Here is a 22,142-nt window from a genome sequence, read left to right as displayed (position 1 = left end):
CACATGTATGTGAAGGTCAAAGGACAATCTCAATTGTTGTGCATGCCTTCCATCTTGCTTGAGACAGGGCTTTTTTTGTTTTTTTTTTTTTTTTGTGCACTGCTGCCAGGCTTACCTTTGAGTTTCCAAGAGTCTCCTCCCTGCCTTCCATTTGACCTTATGTGGGTTCTGGGGATGCAAACTCAGTCCTCATCTCATTTGAGCTGCCAGGGGATACTGAGACAGCTTATCCTTTCAGGAAAGAGATTTATTAGAAGAGTTATTAACACATACCAGCAGGGCAGGAGTTCAGATCCTATGGCCATAGGCAGGCAGCCAGATATCATGGTAGAACTCAGGATTCAGGTCAATATGCTGGAGTAGGGTGGCCTTACCTCCAGGTTTTATAGGGAGGGAGTGGTTCCATTCGACGAGGTTGAGTAGTCTACAGGAAGAGCTTGCATCTGGGCTGTCTCTGATTCCCAGCTGGCATGATGTAGGGGAAGTGGGAAGAGGTCCATTTTAATTAATGGTGTTCCTCTGAGGAGGCATCATCAGATAACTTGGTATTAGCCTGGAGCCTACATGCATAATCAGCTATGAGAGTAAGGAGAGACACATTTGGAGACAGGCTTGACCTAAGCTGCTCTGTGATCTAAGATTCAGCCAGTGTTTCACCGACTGAGCCATCTCCTCAGCCCTCATACACATAATATACATGTAATATTTTAATGCATTTGTTTAGTTAGCACAGTCTACCTGTGAAGGCAAGAGAACAACTTGTAGGAACTGGTTCTCTTCTTCCACCATGTGTCTTCTCAGGGATCAAACTCATGTTGTCAGGCTTCGCAATGAGCATCTTGACCCGCTGGGCCATCTTGTTGGCTCCTAGTGTTACTCTTTTTTAAAAAAATAATTTATTTTAACTTTATTTTATGTGCATTGGTGTAAAGGTGTCAGCTTCCAGGGAGCTGAAGCTTCAGGCAGTTGTGAGCTGCCATGTGGGTGCTGGGAATTGAACGTGGGTCCTCTGGAAGAGTAGCCAGTGCTCTTAACCATTGAGTCATCTCTCCAGCCCCCAACTTCAGTGTTAATCTTGGTGATGCTTTCCACAGATTTTTATCTTTTGGGGAGAAGAGGAAGGGTGGCACAGGACCTATGTGTAGAGGTCAGAGGGCAACTTACACGAGTTGGTTCTCTCTACTCCGTGAGTACCAGAAATCGAACTAAGATCATAAGGCTTGACAAGTGCCATCTCTACAATTTTTTTTAAAGCACATATGAAAAACAGAAGAAAAAAAGTGCCACTCTGAAGCCTGGGAAAGTCATTTCACCTATAGCGTCAATGCACTTAGCATAGAACGTGGAATTGTCCCGGTGCTATCAACCCCCGCCCGCGCTGGGTCCTCGCTGGGTGGCGGGCTCGTCGCCCACGCGGCGTTAGCCTGGGCTGTACCTAAGTGTGTCCAGTGGTGGACGCCATGGCCGGGGAGCGAGTCTGCAGCCCACCCTAACCAGCGCCACTTTACTTCTGCCGAAAACCTCCACGGAGGAATCAGTACAGCCATACAGCGACTTCCCGCGCTTCGCCTCAGCGCCTATTGCGACTGCGCGGGCTGTGAAGGCGGGAAACCTGAGGCGTCCTCCGCGCGCGTGCGCCCTCTGCTGGAGCCAACCGTCTTCCCAGTACGCATGCGCATTCTCACCAAGCCCGCCTCCAGCTCTCCCTCAGCAGCTAGCGCGCGGAACTGTTGGGGTCCTCCCTCCCCGCCGTCGGAGGCAGGGCGAGGCCCCCGAAGGGTTGGGAGGGATGAGAAGGCGGGGCCAGGAGATAGCCACACCCACCGCTGGTCATTTGAGGCTCTCACCCTCCAACTCTCCACCATTAGCCAATCACAAGCCTCCCTATCCCAAGGGTCAGCCAATGAGCTATGCGATCCGGCTGCTTCCGGCTCTGCGCCGGATTCGCCTCTTTCCCCTGGGCTCCCTGGGACGGGCGGGGCTCAGGAGGGCGGGCGTCGGCCTTGGTGACGCGCGGCGGGCCAAGGGCCAATAGGGGGCGGGATCTGCGATGATGGACGGGTTTACCGACCAGTGGCGAGGCACCGGCCGTACTTCCCGTCGGGGAGAGAGTGTAATATGGCGAAGACCTACGATTACCTGTTCAAGCTGCTGCTGATCGGGGACTCGGGGGTGGGGAAGACCTGTGTCCTGTTCCGCTTCTCCGAGGACGCCTTCAACTCCACGTTCATCTCCACCATAGGTAGCGGGGCCTCGGGGCTGCCGGGGTCCGGGCTGGGCGCGCCCCTGTGGGGCTGGGCTGAGGGATCGATTCAGGATCCACCTGGGCCGAGGCTCCGGGAGGGTCGCGGGCCCTGACGGACAACCGCAGCGGCCTTCACCTCCCCGAAGAGAACCCGGGTGGTGGCGGGGCGCCGGGGAGCGAGGTGCAGACGGGAACACGCAGGCTGCTGTCCTGGGCTGGGGTCCTGGCGTCTGTCAACGCCGTGTCCTCACAGCAGCCCTCGAGACTGTTCTTTGGGGGAGATCTCCGTCTTATAAAAGTGGAAACTGAGGCATGGAGGTGACCCCTGGCCCGTGCATTACTTCCTATGTGGCAGGCTCGGCCTGTGCAGTATCAAACACTGTGGTGCTCTCGTTGTTGGGTGCTGTGTCGCTGGAGGAGGAATTTGAAACTGAGGGAGGGTGTGGCACGCACTGAAGGGCACAGTCTACAGGTGTCAGGGATGGGATTTGAACCCAGGTGTGCCTGACTCCAAAACCAAGGCCTAGCTGTCCCAGAGAGGTGTCTTACACCTTCACAGGGCCAGCACCGGCAATCCACCTTGAATCAGGACTCCAACCCAAAGTAGCACCTGTCATCCTGTTGGGGTTATGAGGGGGAAAAGTTCCAGTAGGAAACTAAGATCAGCCCCAGCCACGTGCAGCCTTGACTTCCCTATCTCAGGCCGTGGACGCCACCTGCCACTCTGAACAGCTTTCCCCCAGGGCTGCCTCACCGTGCAGCTGAACGGAATTGGCTTATGATAGCCCCAGTCGTGACGTCAAAAATGGCTCAGACCTTGCTCCTTACCATGAGTAGTCATGGCCCAACTTGAGAAGGCTGGGCCTGAAAGTAACTCCTGTCAGACACAGTGATCTGCATGCTCTGTGACCCTGGAACAAGAGGTTGGTCCCTAGGCCTGGTTTATCCCAAGCCAAACTGTTGTTCAGTTGTTGCAGCCCTGGGTTCCATCCCCAGCACCCTGAAACCAGATGTGCTGGTGAACACCTGTACAGGACAGCCCTAGGGAGGTGGAGGTAGCAGGGTCAGGAGTTCAAGGTCATACTTGGTTACACAGACCAGTCAAGGCCAGTTTGAGCACAGGGGACCCTGGCTCAGAAAGAAAAGGAAAACTTTAGGGAATGACTTCTATGTGACATCAACTGTGCTGTATTGTCTCCCTGCCCCAGACCACTGTGTGCTAATGTCCTCGAAGCACTCCTTCCTGGTGGGCCCTCTAAGGTAGTCTTGTATCGGGTGTCATACCTGGACTCCAGGTGCTGTTCATCCCTGAACAAGCTTTAACCCTCTCTGATCTGACTTGGTTTAGAGGAGATGTGGCACTGTTTGTCTTGGCTGGTGCTCTGGGTTTTTGAGAATTAGATCTGTACAAGTGAAGAGGTTCATCCGGAGGACGCAGAGGGTTTAGGCACCCCTGAGCATGGGTGCATCTGAAGCTTCTCCTCTCCCCACACAGACATCCAGCTTTGGAGTCACCCTTAGGTGAGGACCAAGTAGGAAATGCAGTAGCTGCCCACAAGCTCTGACTTGCTCTCAACACAGATCTCAGTTTCCCGGCCTCAGACACTTCCTCGTCACTACCAGCATTGGTTCAGGATGTTGTTTTGTTTGCTTTATTTGTGTGTGTGTGTGTGTGCATGTGTGTGCGCGTGCATGAGAGAGAGACAGAGCAGGTGTGTGTGCACACTTTCTCACGCGTGCATGTGCACATGTATGAGTGTGAGTGCAGGAAGCTGGAGGCTGACAATGGGGTTGGCTTTCACTCACCTGGCCTTGCTTTTTTTTTAATTATTGGGAGGGTACATGCGTGCTGGTGCCCATCTGGGGGTCAGAGAACAACTTACGGGTCTGTTCTTTCCTTCTACCATGTGGGTCCTGGGGACTGAGCTCAGGTTGCCAGGCTTGTCACCAGCTCATCTTTGCTGGGTCTCACCAAGTGGTGAGGACCTTCTCTCTGTGTCACCAGTAATAGGGTTGTTACCATGTATGATGTAATGCCATCATACCCAGGTGTTTTTACAGGGTGCTAGGGATCAAGCTCACATCCTCATGTTTATGTGGTAAGCACTTTATGGACTGAGCCATGTCCCTAGCCCTTGTTTGGTTGGTTTGTTTGAGACAGGCCGACCTAGAGCTCACTGTGTAGACCATGCTGTCTGGAACTCATGGAAATCTGCCTGCCCATGTCACCCGAACACTGGAATTACAGATGTGAGCCACCCTGCTCCACTGGTTTTGTTAAATTTATTTAGTGTATGTGCACATATGTCAAGTCAAGAGACAGCTTGTGGGAGTTAGGTTTTTTCTTCCACTTAGTGGGTCCCAGGAATTAAACTCAAGTCCTCAGTCTTGGTGGCAAGTGCCTTTACCTGCTGAGCCTTTTTTGCAGGCTGGTAAGGTGTACTTTATGTCTCACTTGTTTGTTCAGTTTTTCTTTTTGAAGTACTGAATATGGAGCCCAGAGCCTCGTATTGGTTGACCACACGTCTGACCACTGACCATCAATCTGGATGGTTTAAAACTCTTGAACTTAGTTCTTCAGGGTCCCTGGGAGGCAGCCCCTTTCCAGTGAGGGTGTAACTCAGTCAAGATCATCAGCCAGTGAGGTAGAGGTACCACTTGAACCAGGATCCCTTCCTCCCCAAATCATTATCACTTTCCCACAGGCTTCCATCTTCTAGGAACATTAATCTCCTTGACTTTGAAGTTATAGCCTAATTCTGGAGCCTCATGAAGTTTACAGTTCCAAATTCAATTCTTGTGTTAATAGAAACTAGGAGAGCTCATGGCCAAAGCAGGCCTCATGGTCAGGGTTGCACAGTGACCCTGGACTTTCGTGTGTCACTGGACACGTGTGACACCTTGGGGATGTCTCTGGGAGAGTCTACCCTGGCCACTTAGTCCTGAAATTATGCCGGAAGGTGCATCTGTACTGAGCCAGCTCTTCTTGCTGTGTTCATTAATGGGCCAGGATTGAGTGCTGTTTGTTTTCTGGAAGCTGTGCCCCTGTGGAAGATTCTTCTCCAGAGCTGCATGAATTATCTGTAATGTGAACCTGGTCCTTCAGCGCCCTGAAGTCAGTTCTCAAGCCAGGCTCAGAGCCCAGCCACTTCCTCGGGCCCATTCATTTGGTTTCAGCAGACACTGTAGGGTGTTACCATCTGACCATCTTTTGTTTGAGATGGGACCTCATGTAGCCCAGGCTGACCTCGAAGTCCTTATGTAGCTGAGGATAACCTTAAACTCCTAATCCCCCTGCCTCCATCTTCCAAGTTCTGGGATTGCTGGGACACACAAGTACACTCAAGTTTTTAGGTCCTAGGGGTAGAATCCAGGATACTAGGTAAGCAGTCTACCAAGTGAGCCCCAAATTTTTTTTTTAAACTTTAACCACATTTATTTACTTGTGTGGAGGCGTTCCTGCCGTAGTGCATATGTAGAGGTCAGAGGACAACTTGGCAGGAATCAGTTCTATTCTTCCAGCATGTGAAATCCTGGGTCAGACACACTCACTAAGCTGCCTCTCCCGTGTGTGTGTGTGTGTGTGTGTGTGTGAGAGAGAGAGAGAGAGAGAGAGAGAGAGAGAGCGCGAGCACGCCCAGGCTAGCCTAGGACTTTTAGGCTTAATCTTTCCTCCTACCTTAGCCTCAGATTGTTTGTAGCCAAGGCTGGCCTTGAATTCCTCTTTCCTCCTCCCTCCAAGTGCTGGGGTGACAGGTGTGCACCTCCACCTCTGGTTTATGTGGTGCTAAGGGTGGACCTGAGTCCTGTGTGCAGACTAGACAAGCCTTCTGCCAGCTGGACCATAGCCCCAGCCCCACCCCCATATTTTAAAAAGATTTTAAATAACATTTATTCGGGCCCCAAAGCTACAGAGAAACCATGTCTCGAAAAAAAACAATATATATAAAACATTTATTAATTTGGTTGGGGTATGTGTGTGTGTGTAGACATGTGTATGCTGTGGCCCATGTGTGGGGGTAAGACAACCTGTAGGAGTTGGTTCTCTACTTTCATCATTGGATTCTAGGGATCCAGCTCAAGTCATTGAGCTTGTTGGCAAGCATCTTTACTCACTGCCCTTTGCCAGCCTGAACAGCGAGTAGTCTGTGTCTCCTCTAGACAGAACTGAAAATCTACACAGGACCCAGGCATGCTGCTTGTATTCTCAGCACTAGGGAGGCTGAGGCAGGAGAATCACTGAATTTCCAGTCAGCCTGGGCTGCGAGGTTTGCTGTGGTGCTACCCTCTAAGTGTAAGAGCCACCCCCTGCCCAGACAGAGTCTCTCTTTGTAGCCCAGGCTAGTCTCAGATTCACACCTGGCTACCCATCTTAGAGCCCTGATAACTCGACTGTTAGCCTTCCCTGAAGGTGGGCTAGGGAGGCTCAGTGTTGGCAAAGCCTACGCTGTCTGCTGCTCCTGCCTGCACCTCCTCCCAGCGCTCAGTAGTTGTGTCCCTGCTACACGAAGTCTCAATGAGTGCTGGAGTACATAGTGTGTAAGGCTAAACGTGGATTCTATTCATGTAGCGATGGAGGTCTGTCATGCAGCTTTCAGTGACCCTCTTAACTGCTTTTGTTCACCCAGCTGGGCTTGGGTGGAATTTGGTCTATTGTTAGACTTGAGGCCTGTGTGTATCTCCAGGAAAGTTCATGTCTAAAAGGAAATGTAGGCCAGTGAGATGGTTCAGCAGGTAAAGACCCTTGCAGCCAGGCCTGACCACTTGAGTTCAGTTCCAGGTACCCACACAGTGGGAGGAGAGAGCTGCTCCTGAAGGGTGTCCTCACCCCCCAGAACTATGTATTAAAGAGAACCTGTGGAGTATGGTCAGAGTTCCTGTGTAAAACAACATGGCATAGCATGAGGAGGATTTGAATACCATCAGGCTTTGCTGTAGGTAGAGGGTCCTTAGCCAGCTCTTGCATGCCATGGAATGGGTGTTTATAGTATGTCTAGTGTTGGTGTGGTAATGGTGGAAGGTCCCCACAAAGCCATTTTGAACAACTTGAGCAAGAGGGGCACTGGTGACTATGGAAGCAAAGAACATTCCAGAAGAGAGAAGAGCCTCTAGAATACTTAGGATGTGTAAGGTGCTGCCAGAGGACCAGCATGGCTGCACAGAGGGCCGCTGTCATGGTCATTGTTGTATTGCTGTAAGGAGACGGCATGGCCGAACTGGGACTGGTGTACAGTTTTAGAGGCTCAGTCTGTTATCATGGCAAGAAGCATGGCGGCATGTGTGGCACCGCAGCAGTAGCTGAGAGCTGCATCCTGATCCACAGGCCAAGAGAGCGAGACTGGGCTTTTAATTTTTTTTGTGTGAATGGATGTCGGGTCCCTGGGACTGGAATTATAGACAGTTGTGAGCTGCCATGTGTGTGCTGGGAATTGAACCTGGATCCTCTGGAAGAGCAGTCAGTGCTCTTAACCACTGAACCATCTCTCCAACCATGATTGGGCTTTTAAAGGCTTAAAGCCCAACTCCAGTGACACACCTCCAAGGCCACACCTCCTAATCCTTCTAATCCATTCAAATGGTTTCACTCTCTGGTGACTAAGCTCTCGAATATGTGAGCCTATGGGGGCCAGTGATGTGCGGGTTCCAGAAATTAAACCCAGTTGTGAAGCTTGACAGCAGCAACAGCAGACTTGTTGAGCAAGTCTGTATATATGCTGAGCCGTCTTGCCAGTCCAAAAAAAAAAAAAAAACTTTATTATAACTACATCTGATTGATCCACCAATTTACAGTAGCACCTTTTGGTATGCTTTGAGTTGGACATCCATTACCATATAAATTTCAGAATTTCTTCTTGTGCCAAAAAGAAACACCAACACCCTCATGCCCCCTGGCCTGGCAACCTCAGGCACAGTCTTCATCTCCAGATGTGCATGCTCTGTCAACCTAGCCACTCCCGTATGTGTCCTTCCTATCCGGCTTCTCTCACATAGCATTGTGTTTTTGAGGCTGCTCTACAGTTATCTGTCACGTGAGTCCTTCATTCAGCTCAATGACAGAGTAATAGACCACCACAGAGATGGTTTGTTGCTGGGCATCCTGCCTGCTGCTGGGCCCACTGGAAGCTCTGGGGTCGAGACCAGCTTCAGTATATACTTAGACTTAGGGTTGTTTTGGTTTTTTGTTGATCTTGAGGATGACCTCCGACTCAGTATGTAGGCAAAGGTAATCATGAACTCCTGATCTTCCTGCCTCCACCTCCTGGGTATTGGTGTGCCTGGCACAATTCACCATATTGCCCTCTACCCTGCGGCTCTCGATGGAACTCCAGGCCTTGTTGTAGATGCTATGCAATAGCTCTACACCTGAGCTACATCTGAAGACCAAACCTTGTATTTTTTAAGCCTGGAAGCGGCAGAGAAGTAATAGTGGGCACCAAAGAGCTTCCAAGTCACTCTCAGCAGAGGGGAATACAGAGGTAGAGAGTTAGCCACCATCACAAAGGGGTCTTAGGAGGTGACATTGGTGCAGGGCTTTGACAGGTAGCTGGTAGTCTATCTGTACAGAAGAAAACCTGTATCTGTATATACCAGATTTGGAGACACATATCTATAATCCCAACTCTTAGGAAGTGGAGGCAGAAAAATCAGGAGGTTAAGGCCAACCTGAGCTACATGAAATTCTGTCTCAAAAATATAACAAAAAGTAGGTATGTGAACCTGTGTAGTGGCTAGGGAGGGAGGATGTGGCCTGTGTGTGCAGTGCACTGTGGGGTGGTATATCCGCTGCTTGATGCTTTGGTGTGACTGGTCTGTAGAAGGCTTTAGGATGCCCATTGTGAGGCCCAACCACGATGCAGGAAGGCAGCGCCAGCGTGAGATGGGCCTGCCCCCCTCCCACCAGCTATCGGCTTCCTCCCAGCTCCCTTAGCCTCTATAGCCTCAGGCTCTGCTCCAAGCAGGGAAGGATACTTCCAGAAGCTTCCAGTCTTGATGGGTAGAGAGAGCCCTGAGCTCCTGAGGACCCAGTACCAGCTGCTGCTCCATAAGCCACAACCTCTGTCACCAGCCTAGGCGGGCAACTGGGAAGTGGCCTGACCTTAGTAACACCTTTTATTGTTTTTCTTTCAGGCATTGACTTTAAAATTAGGACCATAGAGCTTGATGGCAAGAGGATTAAACTGCAGATATGGTGAGTGCTGTTGCCTTGTGCACCACAGCTTGGGCTCCATGGGGCTCCATACCTGGAGCATAGCCATTAGCTTCCCTTCCCCACACACTCTAGCCTTTGGTTTTGGGGATTTTTGTTTGTTTTTGTTTTTTGGGATTTTTTTTTTTTTGAGACAAAGTCTCTCTGTGCAGCCTCTGTCACCCAAGTGCTGGAACTAAAGGGGTATAATCACATCCAGCTCCAAAGATGACTTTGAATTCCTGATTTTCCTGCATCCCCTTCCTAAGTGTTGAGGTGACAGGTGTATGTCACAGCACATGTATGCATGCGTTTTTGCACTGATGGGAATGAACCCAGAGCCCCGTGCATGCTAGGCAGAAACTCTACCAGCTGGGCAAAATTCTTTGGCGGCAGACCCTGGCACACAGTCCTTTACCTCAGAAGCTTCCAGAGTTTCATACCCAGCCCAGGCAGCTATACTCTGCTGGCCACTGGAGCCTGTGGGTGAAGAGCTATCTGTCCAGTGAGGTTTAGTGAACCTGAAGGGAGCCCTCTGTACAGGAGAGACAGGGAATACTTCTACAAGTATTCAGTGAAGCTGAAGGGAGCCCTCTGTACAGGAGAGACAGGGAATACGTCCACAAGTGTTCAGGTGTGGGGCTGGCTGGAGGGGATCCTGAAGACCCAGTGCTCCGCAGATAGCTGGAAGCCATGGCTCCTGTCACCAGCTCAGTCTGGTGGCTCTGCCCTCCTGTGATCTTGGAGAGTAGGCATAAGATGCCTGGGCTACAAATTTCCTCTTTCTCTTTTGTTACAGCAGAGCCCCACCTTGTAGCTCAAGCTGGCCTGGAACTTACAGTCTTTAGCCTTAGGTTCCCAGGGCCTGGAATGACAAGTGTGTGCCACCGCACCTACCTGGGGGTTTCCTTCCGAGCCCACAGCCTCACCCCAAATTTTAAAGGCCTCATACCACTTCCTGTTTTTTTCCCCTGAGAAGAGAGCCCAGGCCTCACCTCACTTCCTGGTGTGTGGACCTGAAACCCACAAACAACCTTGAAGAGAAGGTCAGCTCCAGAGTCCATGAGTGTTCACACTCCTCAGCCCTGAGCAGGGGCTCCACTGCCAGAGTCAGTCAGGGAAGTGTGAGCATCTAGATCTCCATCATTGGTGTGGACTTGGGGGTAGCCCAGCATCCTGGGAGGCTGAATCCAGTTGGCCTTGGGCAAATAGACCCAAATCACTTGAAAAAATGTGCTCCATGGGCGATGTCATCCCAGCCCTCAGGGGGCAGGCAGGAGGGTTGCAGCAAGTTCTAGGACAGTTTGGACTACACCGTGAGAACCTGTGTCAGAACCAAACAGAAGGGGTGTGGTCAAGCATTCACCAGCCAGGCACCCTTCCCCCATGTTGTGGTCAGTTCCCCTTAATCTCAGCATGAACCATTACCCGGCTTGCCAGTATCCATGGGGGAACCTCCTGGGTGCCCTTGACTCCTACTAGTCATCACCCCAAGTCTGACTTCAGACTTTGAACCTGGATGAGAGAGTCCTTGTCTGTCCTCAGGGCTTAGTCATCAGTCCTGGCCACATGGTAAGTGGACCCATAGAAGTTCTCCACTTCCAACGGGGTGACCATGTGGCAGCCTTTGTGCCTAAGTCCAAAGTGACACAGTCTCAGCAAGCCAGGCCACCTGCCCTGGCTCCTCTCTTTCCACTGCCCTCGGCATTCTCACCAGGGAAGATACTGGGAAGCTGGCCTGGGCTGCGGTTGACATCACCGTGCATGGCCCCTGCAGGTCATCTCAACTAAAATCACAGTAAAATGAGAGAGCTTTCGGGCTCTTGCCTTAGCACACACGGGACACTTACTTCCATCCCTGTGCCACCATAAAGTAAGATTCAAAGCCAAGGGGCCAGCAAGATGGCTCAGCAGGTAAAGGTGCTTTCTGCCAAGCCTGATGACCTGAGTTTGATCCCCAGGACTCACATTGTAGAAGGAGAAAACCAGCTCCTGCAAGTTACTCCACACGTGCTGTGCACTCACAAACAAGAAAACACTAAAGGCAAGAGGTAGAACTCGGACTTAGCATTAGACCTTTTTGTGTAATTCAGATGTCCAGAGCTCTTGGGAGGAACCATGGGCTCAGGGACGAAAGACATGTCCTTGCAGTCCTGGAGATGAACCTAAGACCTTGTATGGATTAGGCAAACACTGTACTACCAGGCACACCGTCCCTTTTTTTTTTTTTGGTTTTTCGAGACAGGGTTTCTCTGTGGCTTTGGAACCTGTCCTGGAACTAGTTCTGTAGACCAGGCTGGTCTCGAACTCACAGAGATCCGCCTGCCTCTGCCTCCCGAGTGCTGGGATTAAAGGCATGCGCCACCACCGCCCGGCACACCGTCCCTTTTTTATTCTGTAACGCTGTCTCACAGTATATCCCAGACTGGCCTGGAACTCATAATCCTCCTGCCTAGGCCTCCCTATTGCTGGGATAACAGGCAGGTATGTATCTGACACCTGTTTGTAAACCACACGTGACATACCCCATGTGCACAGTACTGGTTCAGGCTTGATCACACCAACTCAGGCACCACCTCCCTGGACACCGCCTCCTTTGCAAAGGTGCTGACAGAGTGAGCCGCAGCACCAACTTGGTCCCCACGACAATACCTAGAAGCTAAGGCATGGAAGGGAATTTGGAAAGGCCTCAGCTTGTCACTCCACAGTTCCCTTCGTGTCGTCATGGGGATAGCCCTGCTTCCTGAGCAGGAGGGCCTCAAGGGAGAGAGATCCAGCTGGCTATACATGTCGTTAATATTCTTCATCCTCCTTTCCAGGGACACAGCTGGCCAGGAGCGGTTTAGGACAATCACGACAGCCTACTACAGAGGCGCCATGGTACCGACTTTGTTATTGTTTCTGTTGTTGTGATGTGGAAACAAGCATCAGCAGTTCTTAGTACGAAAGCCTGTGTTTTGTTCTGTTTCGTCTTGTTGAAACAGTCCCAGATGTAGCCCAAGCTGGCCTAGAACTCACTTCGTAGGCTGGGATGGCCTGAGACTCAAAATCCTCCTGCCTTAAATTCCCAAGTGCACCCAGCTTGTTCTATGTACTCTAAAACTTGGTGCGCACATGTATATGTGTGTTCATGTGGTTGCACGTGCGTATGTGTGTGTGAGTGTGGAGACTAGAGATCAGGTAGGTCATCTTCCAGCATTGCTTCTGCTTTGGAACTTGGTAGACCAGGCTAGCTGGCGATGAGCTCCAGGGGTTAGCCTGGCTCTGCCCCCTCAGTGCAGGGATCAAACTCAGGCTTATGTGGTAGGCACTTTATGGACTCCAGCGTATCTCAGCCCCCATTTTTGGTTTGGTTTTTAGAGAAGGTTCAGGAACTCAGAATTTTCCTGCCTTAGCCTCCCTAGGCTGGGATATCATAGGTGTATGTCACCACACCTGCCAAGACTTAAGTCTTGTGGAGCCTGTGTTCAACTCCTCAGGTAGCCCAGCACCCAAACTGGCTCTAAAGAGGTCAGCGCGCCCTGCTCCATCTGCACATACAGCACACTCTCCCAGGCCTCAGACCCAGGGCAGTAAATGGTGAGAGTGTCCTTTTAGAGGGCTGAGAAGAGTACGAGGAAGCCCACCCTTACATGGAGGACAAACCCTGGACTGATCCCCCAGTACTGAGAAGGGCCACATGGGCCACGTCAGCATCTCTGGGATTTGCTAGAACAACTTGAAGGCTGGATTTACTTGGGATTATCATTGTTCCATCTTCTGCCTGGGCCTGCAGCCAGATGACATGTCAGCAAACTCACCCCACGTATTTCCCTCATGAAGATGAGGGGACAGCGAGAAAGGATGGAGTCCACCCTAACCAGGTCCTGCTTGTGTGAGACTATGCAAAACAGGGTATCAAGGGACAAGGTGGGCAGGAGGAGCTCCCCCAATCCTGCCCAGAACTCTGGATCACACTCCCAGCTGTCTCCTCTGAGAAAGTGGAACATGCCTCAGGCTGCCGTGAAAACAAATGACCATCTGCCCAGAGTCCCATTCTCCCTATCACCCTGTCCCTTCTGTAGCTCATCCGTCATTCAGGGCCATAGACCCCGGTTCCTCCCAGCAGGCTGTCCACACTGTGAGGGCGGCTTGAGAACTCACAGGGACACCTGAGGAGCCTGGGAACAAAAGACATGAATGGCAGCGTTAAATTAAGTATTTAGAGCATCCAAGAAGTGTGGCCAACATTGGAAACTCAATCCTATGGCCTGCAACCTTAGTACCCTCATTAAAATTAATCCTGTTTTGCCTCTCAAGGGCACTGGGGTCTGGGGATACCTCTGCCCTCTGGACCTCTCTGGGCTGAGATAGTCACACTGAGCCTCTCCCTGCCCCCGTTACCCGCACCTAGCACCTTTGGCCTTAGCCAGGTATCTCCTTGGATCATGACTGTGCCCTGAGTACGGTGTGGACATGAGCCCTGCTCAGCAGCCAAGACTCAACAGTCCCCGAGGACTGGGCCTGCACCAGCACCAAGATAGTAGTGGTCTCCTTCAGTGCTGAAGCACATTCTTGCTGTGTAACTTAGGCTGGCCTGGAACTTCTGATACTTCTGCCTCAGCCTCCTGAGTGCTGGAATAAACAGGCCTTTGCCACCATGTCTGGTTCACAAAAGTGCCATGGTAGAACCCAGGACTTCATGCATGTTCTCCCTACTGAGCTACAGTCCAAGCCCAATTTTTTTTGTTGTTGCTTTGAGGCAGGGTGTTACTATGCAGCCTGGCTGGTCTGGAACTCACTATGTAGACTAGCTTGGTTTTAAACTCACAGAGATCCACCTGACCCTCCCTGCTCCTGAGTATTGGTATGAAAGACGTGTACCACCATACCTGAGCCAGCTTTTCCCTTGGCACCGCCCCTGTACCTCAGACTTGGGGTAAGCCTCTGCTTCAGCTTCCTGAGTGCTGAAATTACAGGCCATGGCAGCTCAAGTTACTGTGTATTTATTCTCATTTCAGTGCTGTGAATGCGACCCAGGCCCTCACACATGCCTGCCATTGTGTTATTCCCTTGCTGGTTGTTCCTCTTCCTTGGCCAGTGTGGGTGGCCTTAGAGACAGGGTGCTGTATTCTACATAGGACTGTGCCAGTAGCCTGAGGGAGAGGAGAAGCAGGACCTGGACTGGAGCCAAGTTGTGGGCCATTGTAGGCACCACATAAACCCAGGACATTACGGGGCTATCAGAGGGCGACTGCTGTCTGTCTCAGCATCTTCTGGGGCTCCGGGGGTGGGGGGGAGTTGAGAATGTTGCTATTTGGCCCAGGCTGGTCTCAAACTTGCAGGTCTCAAACTGCCTCAGTCTCCCTGAGTGCTAGGATTTCATGCATGAACCAGCACTCAGGTATCCTGGACTTCAGTCTTAATCAGAAAGATCTCATCTCCCTATGCCTTGGTTTCTCCGCTACAATAGCAGTGATGCAATTTGCTCAGGCTGCCTGAGGCCACTTTTTGGATCTCTTGGGACCTGTGGACCTTGTCAGGTGTCCCCTCACATTCATTAGGGATCTGACTAGACCACTCATCCTGGAGTGCGGACCCTTCCAAGGTCAGGGTCCAAGTGTACATCCAGCCTCGGGTCCTTCCTTCTGGAAGCCTGGCACATAGTAGATATGTGTTGGGTATCCTGAAGAGGCATCACTGAGTCTGGAGGACTTGGGGAGTACAGGTGCTAGCATAGGGAGCCAGCAAGGCTCGGAAAGAGGGTGTAGGGTGTGGCAAGGTCTGGTTTGGGAGTCAGAAAGGTCACCATGGAGATGGGGAAGCTGACAGGCTACCTTGAGACAGTGATTCTCTCTGGCAGTGGCCACACCCACTCTGTGGGACCCCTCAAAGCCCATGTCTTTTTGTTTTGTTTTGTTTTGTTTTTTGTTTTTTGAGACGGGGTTTCTCTGTATCGCTTTGGAACTAGCTCTTGTAGACCAGTTTGGCCTCGAACTCACAGAGATCCTCCTGCCTCTGCCTCCCGAGTGCTGGGATTAAAGGCATGCACCACCACAGCCCGGCTTACCCATGTCTCTCTTTTCCCACCCAGGGTATCATGCTGGTCTATGACATTACCAACGAGAAGTCCTTCGACAACATCCGGAATTGGATTCGGAACATTGAAGAGGTGAGGGCCCCTTTTTGTTTCCTCTCCTGAGACTATACCTCAGAGCCAGGAACATAGGGGACAGGCAGAGAGTGGGGCGTGGGAACAAGATGCCTGCCATCTGCCCAAAATCTCCATTGGCCCAGGACCCACACAGTAGTGTTTGACTGATCCTGCAATCATCTCTGCTTAGGGTCACATGAGCATTTGAGTTTTTATAGCGAGAGAAGATTGTAGAGCAGCCGAGACTTGTATTTGGACAGTATGTTGCAAACATTTTGAGCTATAGCCACAACAGAGTGTGAGCCTGTCTCAGCCCATACTCAGGTCAACAGCTAGTCAAAGAAAGTTTCTGAACTGTGAAGGGACAAGGAGGCAGCCAGCCCAGCCTCCCCTCCTGCAGCTGACTTTGTCCTCTGATCAGTGCCCAGGTGCTGCCACACCCCATACCTTCCTGGCCAGCTCCACCTGTGGCCCTGATGACTAAGCAGGTGGAGCATTGGGTCTAGGATGTCAAGAACTTCACCCATCTATAAAGCCACAAAGGAACACATATACTGTGGACCCAGGGCTGGTGGACACCCAGGCCAGGCTGAGAGGCAGGCCCTTTGTTTATAAGCAGTTGCTTTGGTCAAAAGAGGACTCATCCTTAATTTGGCTTGGGACACCCTGCGCGGTCCTCTGGCAGGCAGGAGGTGTGGCCGAGTGGAGAAGTGTTTCCCTCATAGCAGAACTGCTTTCTGGTGTTCCTTCTTCAGAGGAGCCGCTGGAGGGAACTACAGCAGAGCCATTTCTAGGAGATGTCAGAGTTGGGCCAAGCCTGGGTGCTCGTCAAGAACTTAACCTGAAGTTTTGGCTCTACTAGACACAGCCTTGTTTCTAGACCCCAGAGAGAGGAGAGAGTAAAAAGGTCCAAGCAGGCATTGGGGCATTAGCTGGCAAGTTGCTCAATGGGTAAAGGCACTTGCCAGCAACCCTAACATCTTGAGTTCAAGTCCCAGAGCCCACAGAGTGGAAGGAGACAAGTAGTCCTCCCCATGGTCTGTGCATGGAATGCACACACAGACCAACACAGAACAGCAGCAGCATGTGGCTAAGGTCTCTCAGTGTCCGTTCTGGGATCCCTGGCCCTGGAACGTGATGACCGTGACCTACAGAAGCCATTTATAGTCAAGAAGGATTCAACAACTGGGTGCATGGCTGTCAGCCCTGAGTAATCCCCACCCTGCCACTTTGACCCTGTTCACCCTGTTCTCCTCAGCATGCCTCTGCAGATGTGGAGAAGATGATACTGGGGAATAAGTGTGACGTGAACGACAAGAGACAGGTGTCCAAGGAGCGGGGAGAAAAGGTGGGTGCCAGAGCCAGTTCCACCCCAGGGGACCCATGTGCCCCTTCATAGTCTGTTGAGCATAGGATAGCATTGCCATCCTGGCTTGCTTGGGATGGAGAAGAGAGCCTTATGAGGTGGTAACCCCCCAGACAGGGCTAGAGGACAGGGTGCCTGTGGCTAGCAGCAAGAACTTGGCAGTGAACTCAATCATATTACCAGAATCCACCAAGGCCAGGCACAGCAAGGCCTCCTCTCCTCTGCTCTCTCCTGCTTGGTGCAGTACCATCACACAATGAAGGTGACACCCTTAGCCTGTCCTGGCCTGTCACTACTTGAGCTTTGTGCCAGCCCCACCCCAGCTTCCATTCCTTAGGAAACACTGAGAGTTGACTGTGTTCGTGTACCCGTTACAGCTGGCACTCGACTATGGGATCAAGTTCATGGAGACCAGTGCGAAGGCCAACATCAATGTGGAGAATGTGAGTCCCCAGCTCCAGGGAGACACGGGCTTGTGGGGCTTATGGGGTCAGTGCTGGGGCCTTAGAGGCCTTTCTTTGGGAGATTCAGCCTGGAGGATCCCAGGAACTGGCCTCTGGCTCAGGGGCCCCAGTCCAGCGTTGCTGATGGGACCTCTGCAGTGCCCTCTGCTGGACATTCAGGGTACACTGGAGCCAACCCAGGAGATAGCTCGGTCGCCTTCATCTCAGCCACACTGCGAATTCACAGCCCCAGTTCTGTGACTTTATCCTCATGCTGTCTCCAAGGCAGTGCCAGCTTGGCACCTGGCCTGCAGCCTCTCCCTCATACACCTAATGACACTCAAAAACAGACCTGCAGAGCTCAGGAGTCTGAGATAGAAGGATTGCTGGGGCCAGCCTGGGCTACACAGCAAGACTGCTTCAGAAAATAAACAAAAAACTAAATCGTCCACATCACCCCACACGGTACCTGGAAGATAGTGACCAAGACCCTTGCCCCCCTCACTGGCCTTCACCCCCACTCCTCCCATAAGCCACCTGGGCGGGCCCAGCCTCCCCAGCCTTTGCTGTATCTCTTCCCTTTTCGTGCCATCAGATGCTTCCTTCCCTGTCCAGGCCCACCACCCAAGGGCAACAGCTTAATGCCCTTTCCCCTGGCACCGCTTCCCAAGTCGCCAACACTGCACAGAGATGCTAAATCCAACCTCCCTCTGCATGTTCTCTCCGTGGGCAGTGGGCAAACAGGCTGGCATTTGTGGGTATTTTTCAAGACAGGAGAGGCCAGGCTTGGTGGTGACACATGTCAGCCCTGTACTTTTTAGGTGGAGGCAGGAGAAACAGGAGTTTGAGGCCAACCTGTGCTATGAGAAAAATCTCTCTAAAATAAAAGGATAGGGGGTTGGCATGCGCAGACACAGCCAGGGATAGATACCTTCCAGACCCTTCTGAACCACTTCGGACCTTTGGACCAATCACATGGTGTCTCCTCACACTCACAGGATTGCTGGTCTAGGGGAGGTGCCCGCACAGCAGGCCTCTGTCCCCAAGGTGCTCTACAGAGGGTGACAGATGGGGGCGCTTAATTGGGAACAGGAGGAAGTGCTAGCTGGAGTCCCTCCCTTGCTGCCTGCCAGCCACATTCCACCACTAGAGGGCTCTGACCACCTACTCTTTCCACAGGCATTTTTCACTCTCGCCAGGGATATCAAAGCAAAAATGGACAAAAAATTGGTGAGTCTGGGTTCTTCCTAGGTCTCCACGTGGGGATCTGTAGGATGCAGGCGTCCTTGATCAGGGAGGCACATCACTTCCCGAGCCTACTGTTCTACTGTGTGTGTGTATATGTGTGTAAATGTCAGCCAGAAGTCAATGATTATCAGTGATTATCGGGTTATCAGGTATCTTCCTTCGATTCCTACCTTAGATTTTGAGGCAAGGTCTCACTGAACCTGAGCCGATTGCTTAGGCTAGGACTCTGGACAGTTGCCTCAGGACCTTCCTGTCTCCCCGCTGGAACACTGGGACTATAAAGCACCACCTTCGTGACTTGTTTTGTTGCTGTTTTATGATTTCATTGTTTGTTGATTTTAATGTGTTTGATATTTTGCCTGCATGAATGTCTGTACACCATGTGCATGCATAGTGCCCGCAGAGACCAGAGGGCGTGAGCTCAACTGGATCTGAAGTTATAGGCAGTTATGAGCTGCAGTGTAGATGCTGGGAATTGAACTCAGGTCCTCTGAAAGAGCAGCCAGCGTTCTAAATTCAGCCACCTCTCCAATACCTGTCTGTCTGTTTGTTTGTTTGTTTGTTAAGGCAAGGTCTCATTATGTAGCTCTGGCTAGCCTGGGACTTCCCATGTAGACCAGGCTATCCCACATAGACAGCCGTCTGTCTCTCCTCCCGAGTACTGGAGCTAAAACCGTGCACCTGAATGCCTCACATCTTATTCTTAGGGATGAGGGGAGAGAATGTGCACATGTGTGCTGGTACCTGGGAGTCTAGAGGCATAGGATGCCCTGGAGCTGTACATCATGGGTGCTAGGAATCAAACCCAGTTCCTCTGCCAAAGCAGCCGATGCTCTTAACTGCTGGGCTGTAGCCCCAGCCCCCACACCTGGCTTTTTATGTGGGTGCTGGAGCTCAAACTCTCACTGAGCTGTCATCCCAACCCTTTAAAGCCTAGCAGGCCACTGCCGAGCAAAGAGAGCAGGGCTCTCCAGACTGAGCTTGAGTGTGCCACTAAAGCCTGGGAACATGGGGCACACATGGGACCCTGCTTCCTGAGCCTCGGTTCCAGCCCCTTCCCTTCCCCAGACCACCTGTGTGGTTAGAGGGCAGAGAGCACTCGTTCCAAGGCTCTTTAAAGTCTGATCACTCACAGCTCGTGTGAAGTACAGCCTGCCCTACAAGTCTCTGAGCATTCATCCTGAGCTGTATGAATTCAGCCAGTGAGGCCCAAGGTGTCCGCAGCATCTCCTCAATGCTTCCATCCAAACAGCAGCATTTCCTGTAAACCAGTATACCAGATAGGTGCAGCATGCAGCCCCTACAGCTTTGGTTGTGTACTTGTTTGTGTATTTGTATGTTTGCTTTTGTGTCAGCATAACATGATCAGAATTGGAGTCCTGGGTGGGCAAGATAACTGAGGTAGATACCCAGAACCCACACTGTGGAAAGAGAGAACTCACTCCCACAAGTTATTCTCCTAACTGCATGTGCACACGTGTGTACGCAAGAACACGCACACACACATGCACGCACAAATAAATAAGTGTAATTTTTAAAAGTTTTCTTTATAAGAGAAAGGTTAGAGTTTAGGTTCTATGTTTCTGGCAGCCCCTGGACCTGGGCACCCCTGGGGCACAGGGTCAGAAAGCTCTAAGCCCTAAGGGACATTGTCTCTCTGACTCTTGGCTGCCTCCGTGATAGACGTAGGGATGTTTAGCATAGAAGAATGGGTAGACGGAAGCAGCGGGGACAAAGGAAGAGCCGAGCAGACAAGATGGTTTGTGCCACTGGGGATGTGGCTTAGCCGCAGAACACTTGACCAGTGTCCATTAGGTCCTCATCTCAATGCCCAGAGGGGACAAGGGACAAACAAGTGTGGAGGGAGGTATCTGTTGGGGGAGGGGAAGGGAAGGGTGAAGGCTTGGGAGATCATGGAAAGCAGATGAAGATGTGGGTTTGTGAAAGGTGAGTGAGCTGTTGGGATAGTGGAATGGTTGGTTGGAAGAGGGTGGGTGATGGCCGCAGGAGTTCGTGCGGGTAGATTGAAGGTAGATGAGCGGGAAGGGTGATGGGTGGGCACTTGAGCAGTTAGTAGGGAGTAGTTGGATGGATAGTGGAGAATGGATCTGGGGGGATGATGCTAGAGTGGTTAGCTGGACAGCGGTAGGCAGACGGACCGGATGACTGATGCTGTATGCAGGTGTAGATGGTGCTAACAATTTACATAAGTAACAAGGCACACTTGTGACTTCAGGAAGGGAACAGTCCACAGGGGAGCAGCCACGGGGTCAAGATCACGGTAGAGCAGCAGAAGAGGACCAGCTTCTTCCGGTGCAGCCTCCTGTGAGAACAAGGTCACCGCCCATCCTGAGCCCCCCCTCCCCCGGCTCAGCCCGACTGACTGTGCCTGCCCCGGGTGAGCCTCCACCTCCGCTGCTCGGATACGGCCGCCCGGACACAATTGAGAAATTGATTATTTTAGTAACCGTCTGATCTTTTCCACCTTCAGAGATGGAACGAGTTAGAATTTTGCTGTTTTTCCTGTGTCATCTGCCAGTCAGGCCTATCCATTCCTTGTCGTATTGCCACAAATGGAGAGAAGTGGGGTGGGGGCGTGGCAGCCACCATCTCCAGCCTTCTGTCCCTTGTCCCTCCACCACAGAAGTGAAGCCGCCGCTGGCGGTGCCCAGCCTGCCTGGCCCCATACCCTGAGCACCGCCACAAGGGCCACTGCAGGCCAAGCCTGACACCTGCCTTCACCTGTTCTCAGTTTTGGACAAGTGACAAAGAACCATGTCCCCTGTCTCCTTACGTGTCAAACCAAAGGGAAGCACAAACTAAGGAAAAATTCGTGTAGAGGATTTGGAAGAAGTGGACGGCTCTCATGGCCACAGCGGGATGGGAGCCTGTGGTCCAGCCCTGAGGGGACACTGTACCCACAGCAAGTGATCCTGGTATCACCGCCACTCACCCACAACCACTGTCACCGGGCCACCTGCCTCAATGGCACCAAAACCGCCTCCCCACTCTTCTCATCCTCTGGCTGGCTCCAATGGGACGTTCCTTTTCTAGCTGAGATGATTTTTTATTTTTCCAGATTCCTAACACCATGAAATGATTCCGTCTTTGATTTTCTAGCAGCATACCCAGGCGATCAGGAACCAGCGTGACTACCCTGGCCCCACGGGAGCACCTGGTCCCTGAGACCCAGACCGGCATTCCATGGCACAGTGCCACCCTGCAGTCTGGTGGTTGGCGCTGTCTTTACCCAGTTGTACTTTGACAGCTCTGTCCTCCAGAGAGACTGATTGGGACCAGATGCCCTGGCAGGAGGGGTGTTGCCTGGGAGCCCCTTCCTTTTTACTCTAACCCTTCCCCAAGCTGCTGTCAGTCCAAACTGTCAGCGTCAAAATTTCCCCTTTTTTTGAAATTAAAACCAACATACCAGCAATAGTCTCCCTCCCCTGAAGTCTCCAATGTTTCCTGTTTACACTGACCAGTACACACCTGAAAACAGATTAAAGTGCATTTGAAAAGCA

At 51.7% G+C, this 22,142-nt stretch overlaps 1 protein-coding gene across 1 annotated transcript; it reads left to right on the top strand.

Moving 5' to 3' along the window:
• The first annotated feature begins 2,084 nt into the window (after window positions 1-2,084).
• On the top strand, window positions 2,085-22,142 carry Rab8a (RAB8A, member RAS oncogene family). Its single transcript, XM_041675200.1, has 8 exons — window positions 2,085-2,242; window positions 9,374-9,434; window positions 12,251-12,311; window positions 15,505-15,582; window positions 16,823-16,912; window positions 17,308-17,373; window positions 18,553-18,603; window positions 20,858-22,142. The coding sequence occupies exons 1-8, from the start codon at window positions 2,119-2,121 to the stop codon at window positions 20,948-20,950; spliced, it is 624 nt and encodes a 207-aa protein (XP_041531134.1). The 5' UTR covers window positions 2,085-2,118; the 3' UTR covers window positions 20,951-22,142.

Source organism: Microtus oregoni, unplaced genomic scaffold (assembly GCF_018167655.1).
Source record: "Microtus oregoni isolate MIOR12 unplaced genomic scaffold, Mior012 000025F_ref0000491, whole genome shotgun sequence".
Taxonomy (NCBI): Eukaryota; Metazoa; Chordata; class Mammalia; order Rodentia; family Cricetidae; genus Microtus; species Microtus oregoni.
Note: the sequence above shows the minus strand (reverse complement) of the source record. Positions and strands in the feature narration are given on the sequence as shown.

Bases quoted from the DNA above. Each gene is read 5' to 3' on its own strand.
- Rab8a (XM_041675200.1), top strand. From the start codon at position 2,119: ATGGCGAAGACCTACGATTACCTGTTCAAGCTGCTGCTGATCGGGGAC. The intron at 2,243-9,373 runs GTAGCGGGGCCT...TTTTTCTTTCAG, and splicing joins CACGTTCATCTCCACCATAG to GCATTGACTTTAAAATTAGG. The intron at 16,913-17,307 runs GTGGGTGCCAGA...TACCCGTTACAG, and splicing joins CCAAGGAGCGGGGAGAAAAG to CTGGCACTCGACTATGGGAT.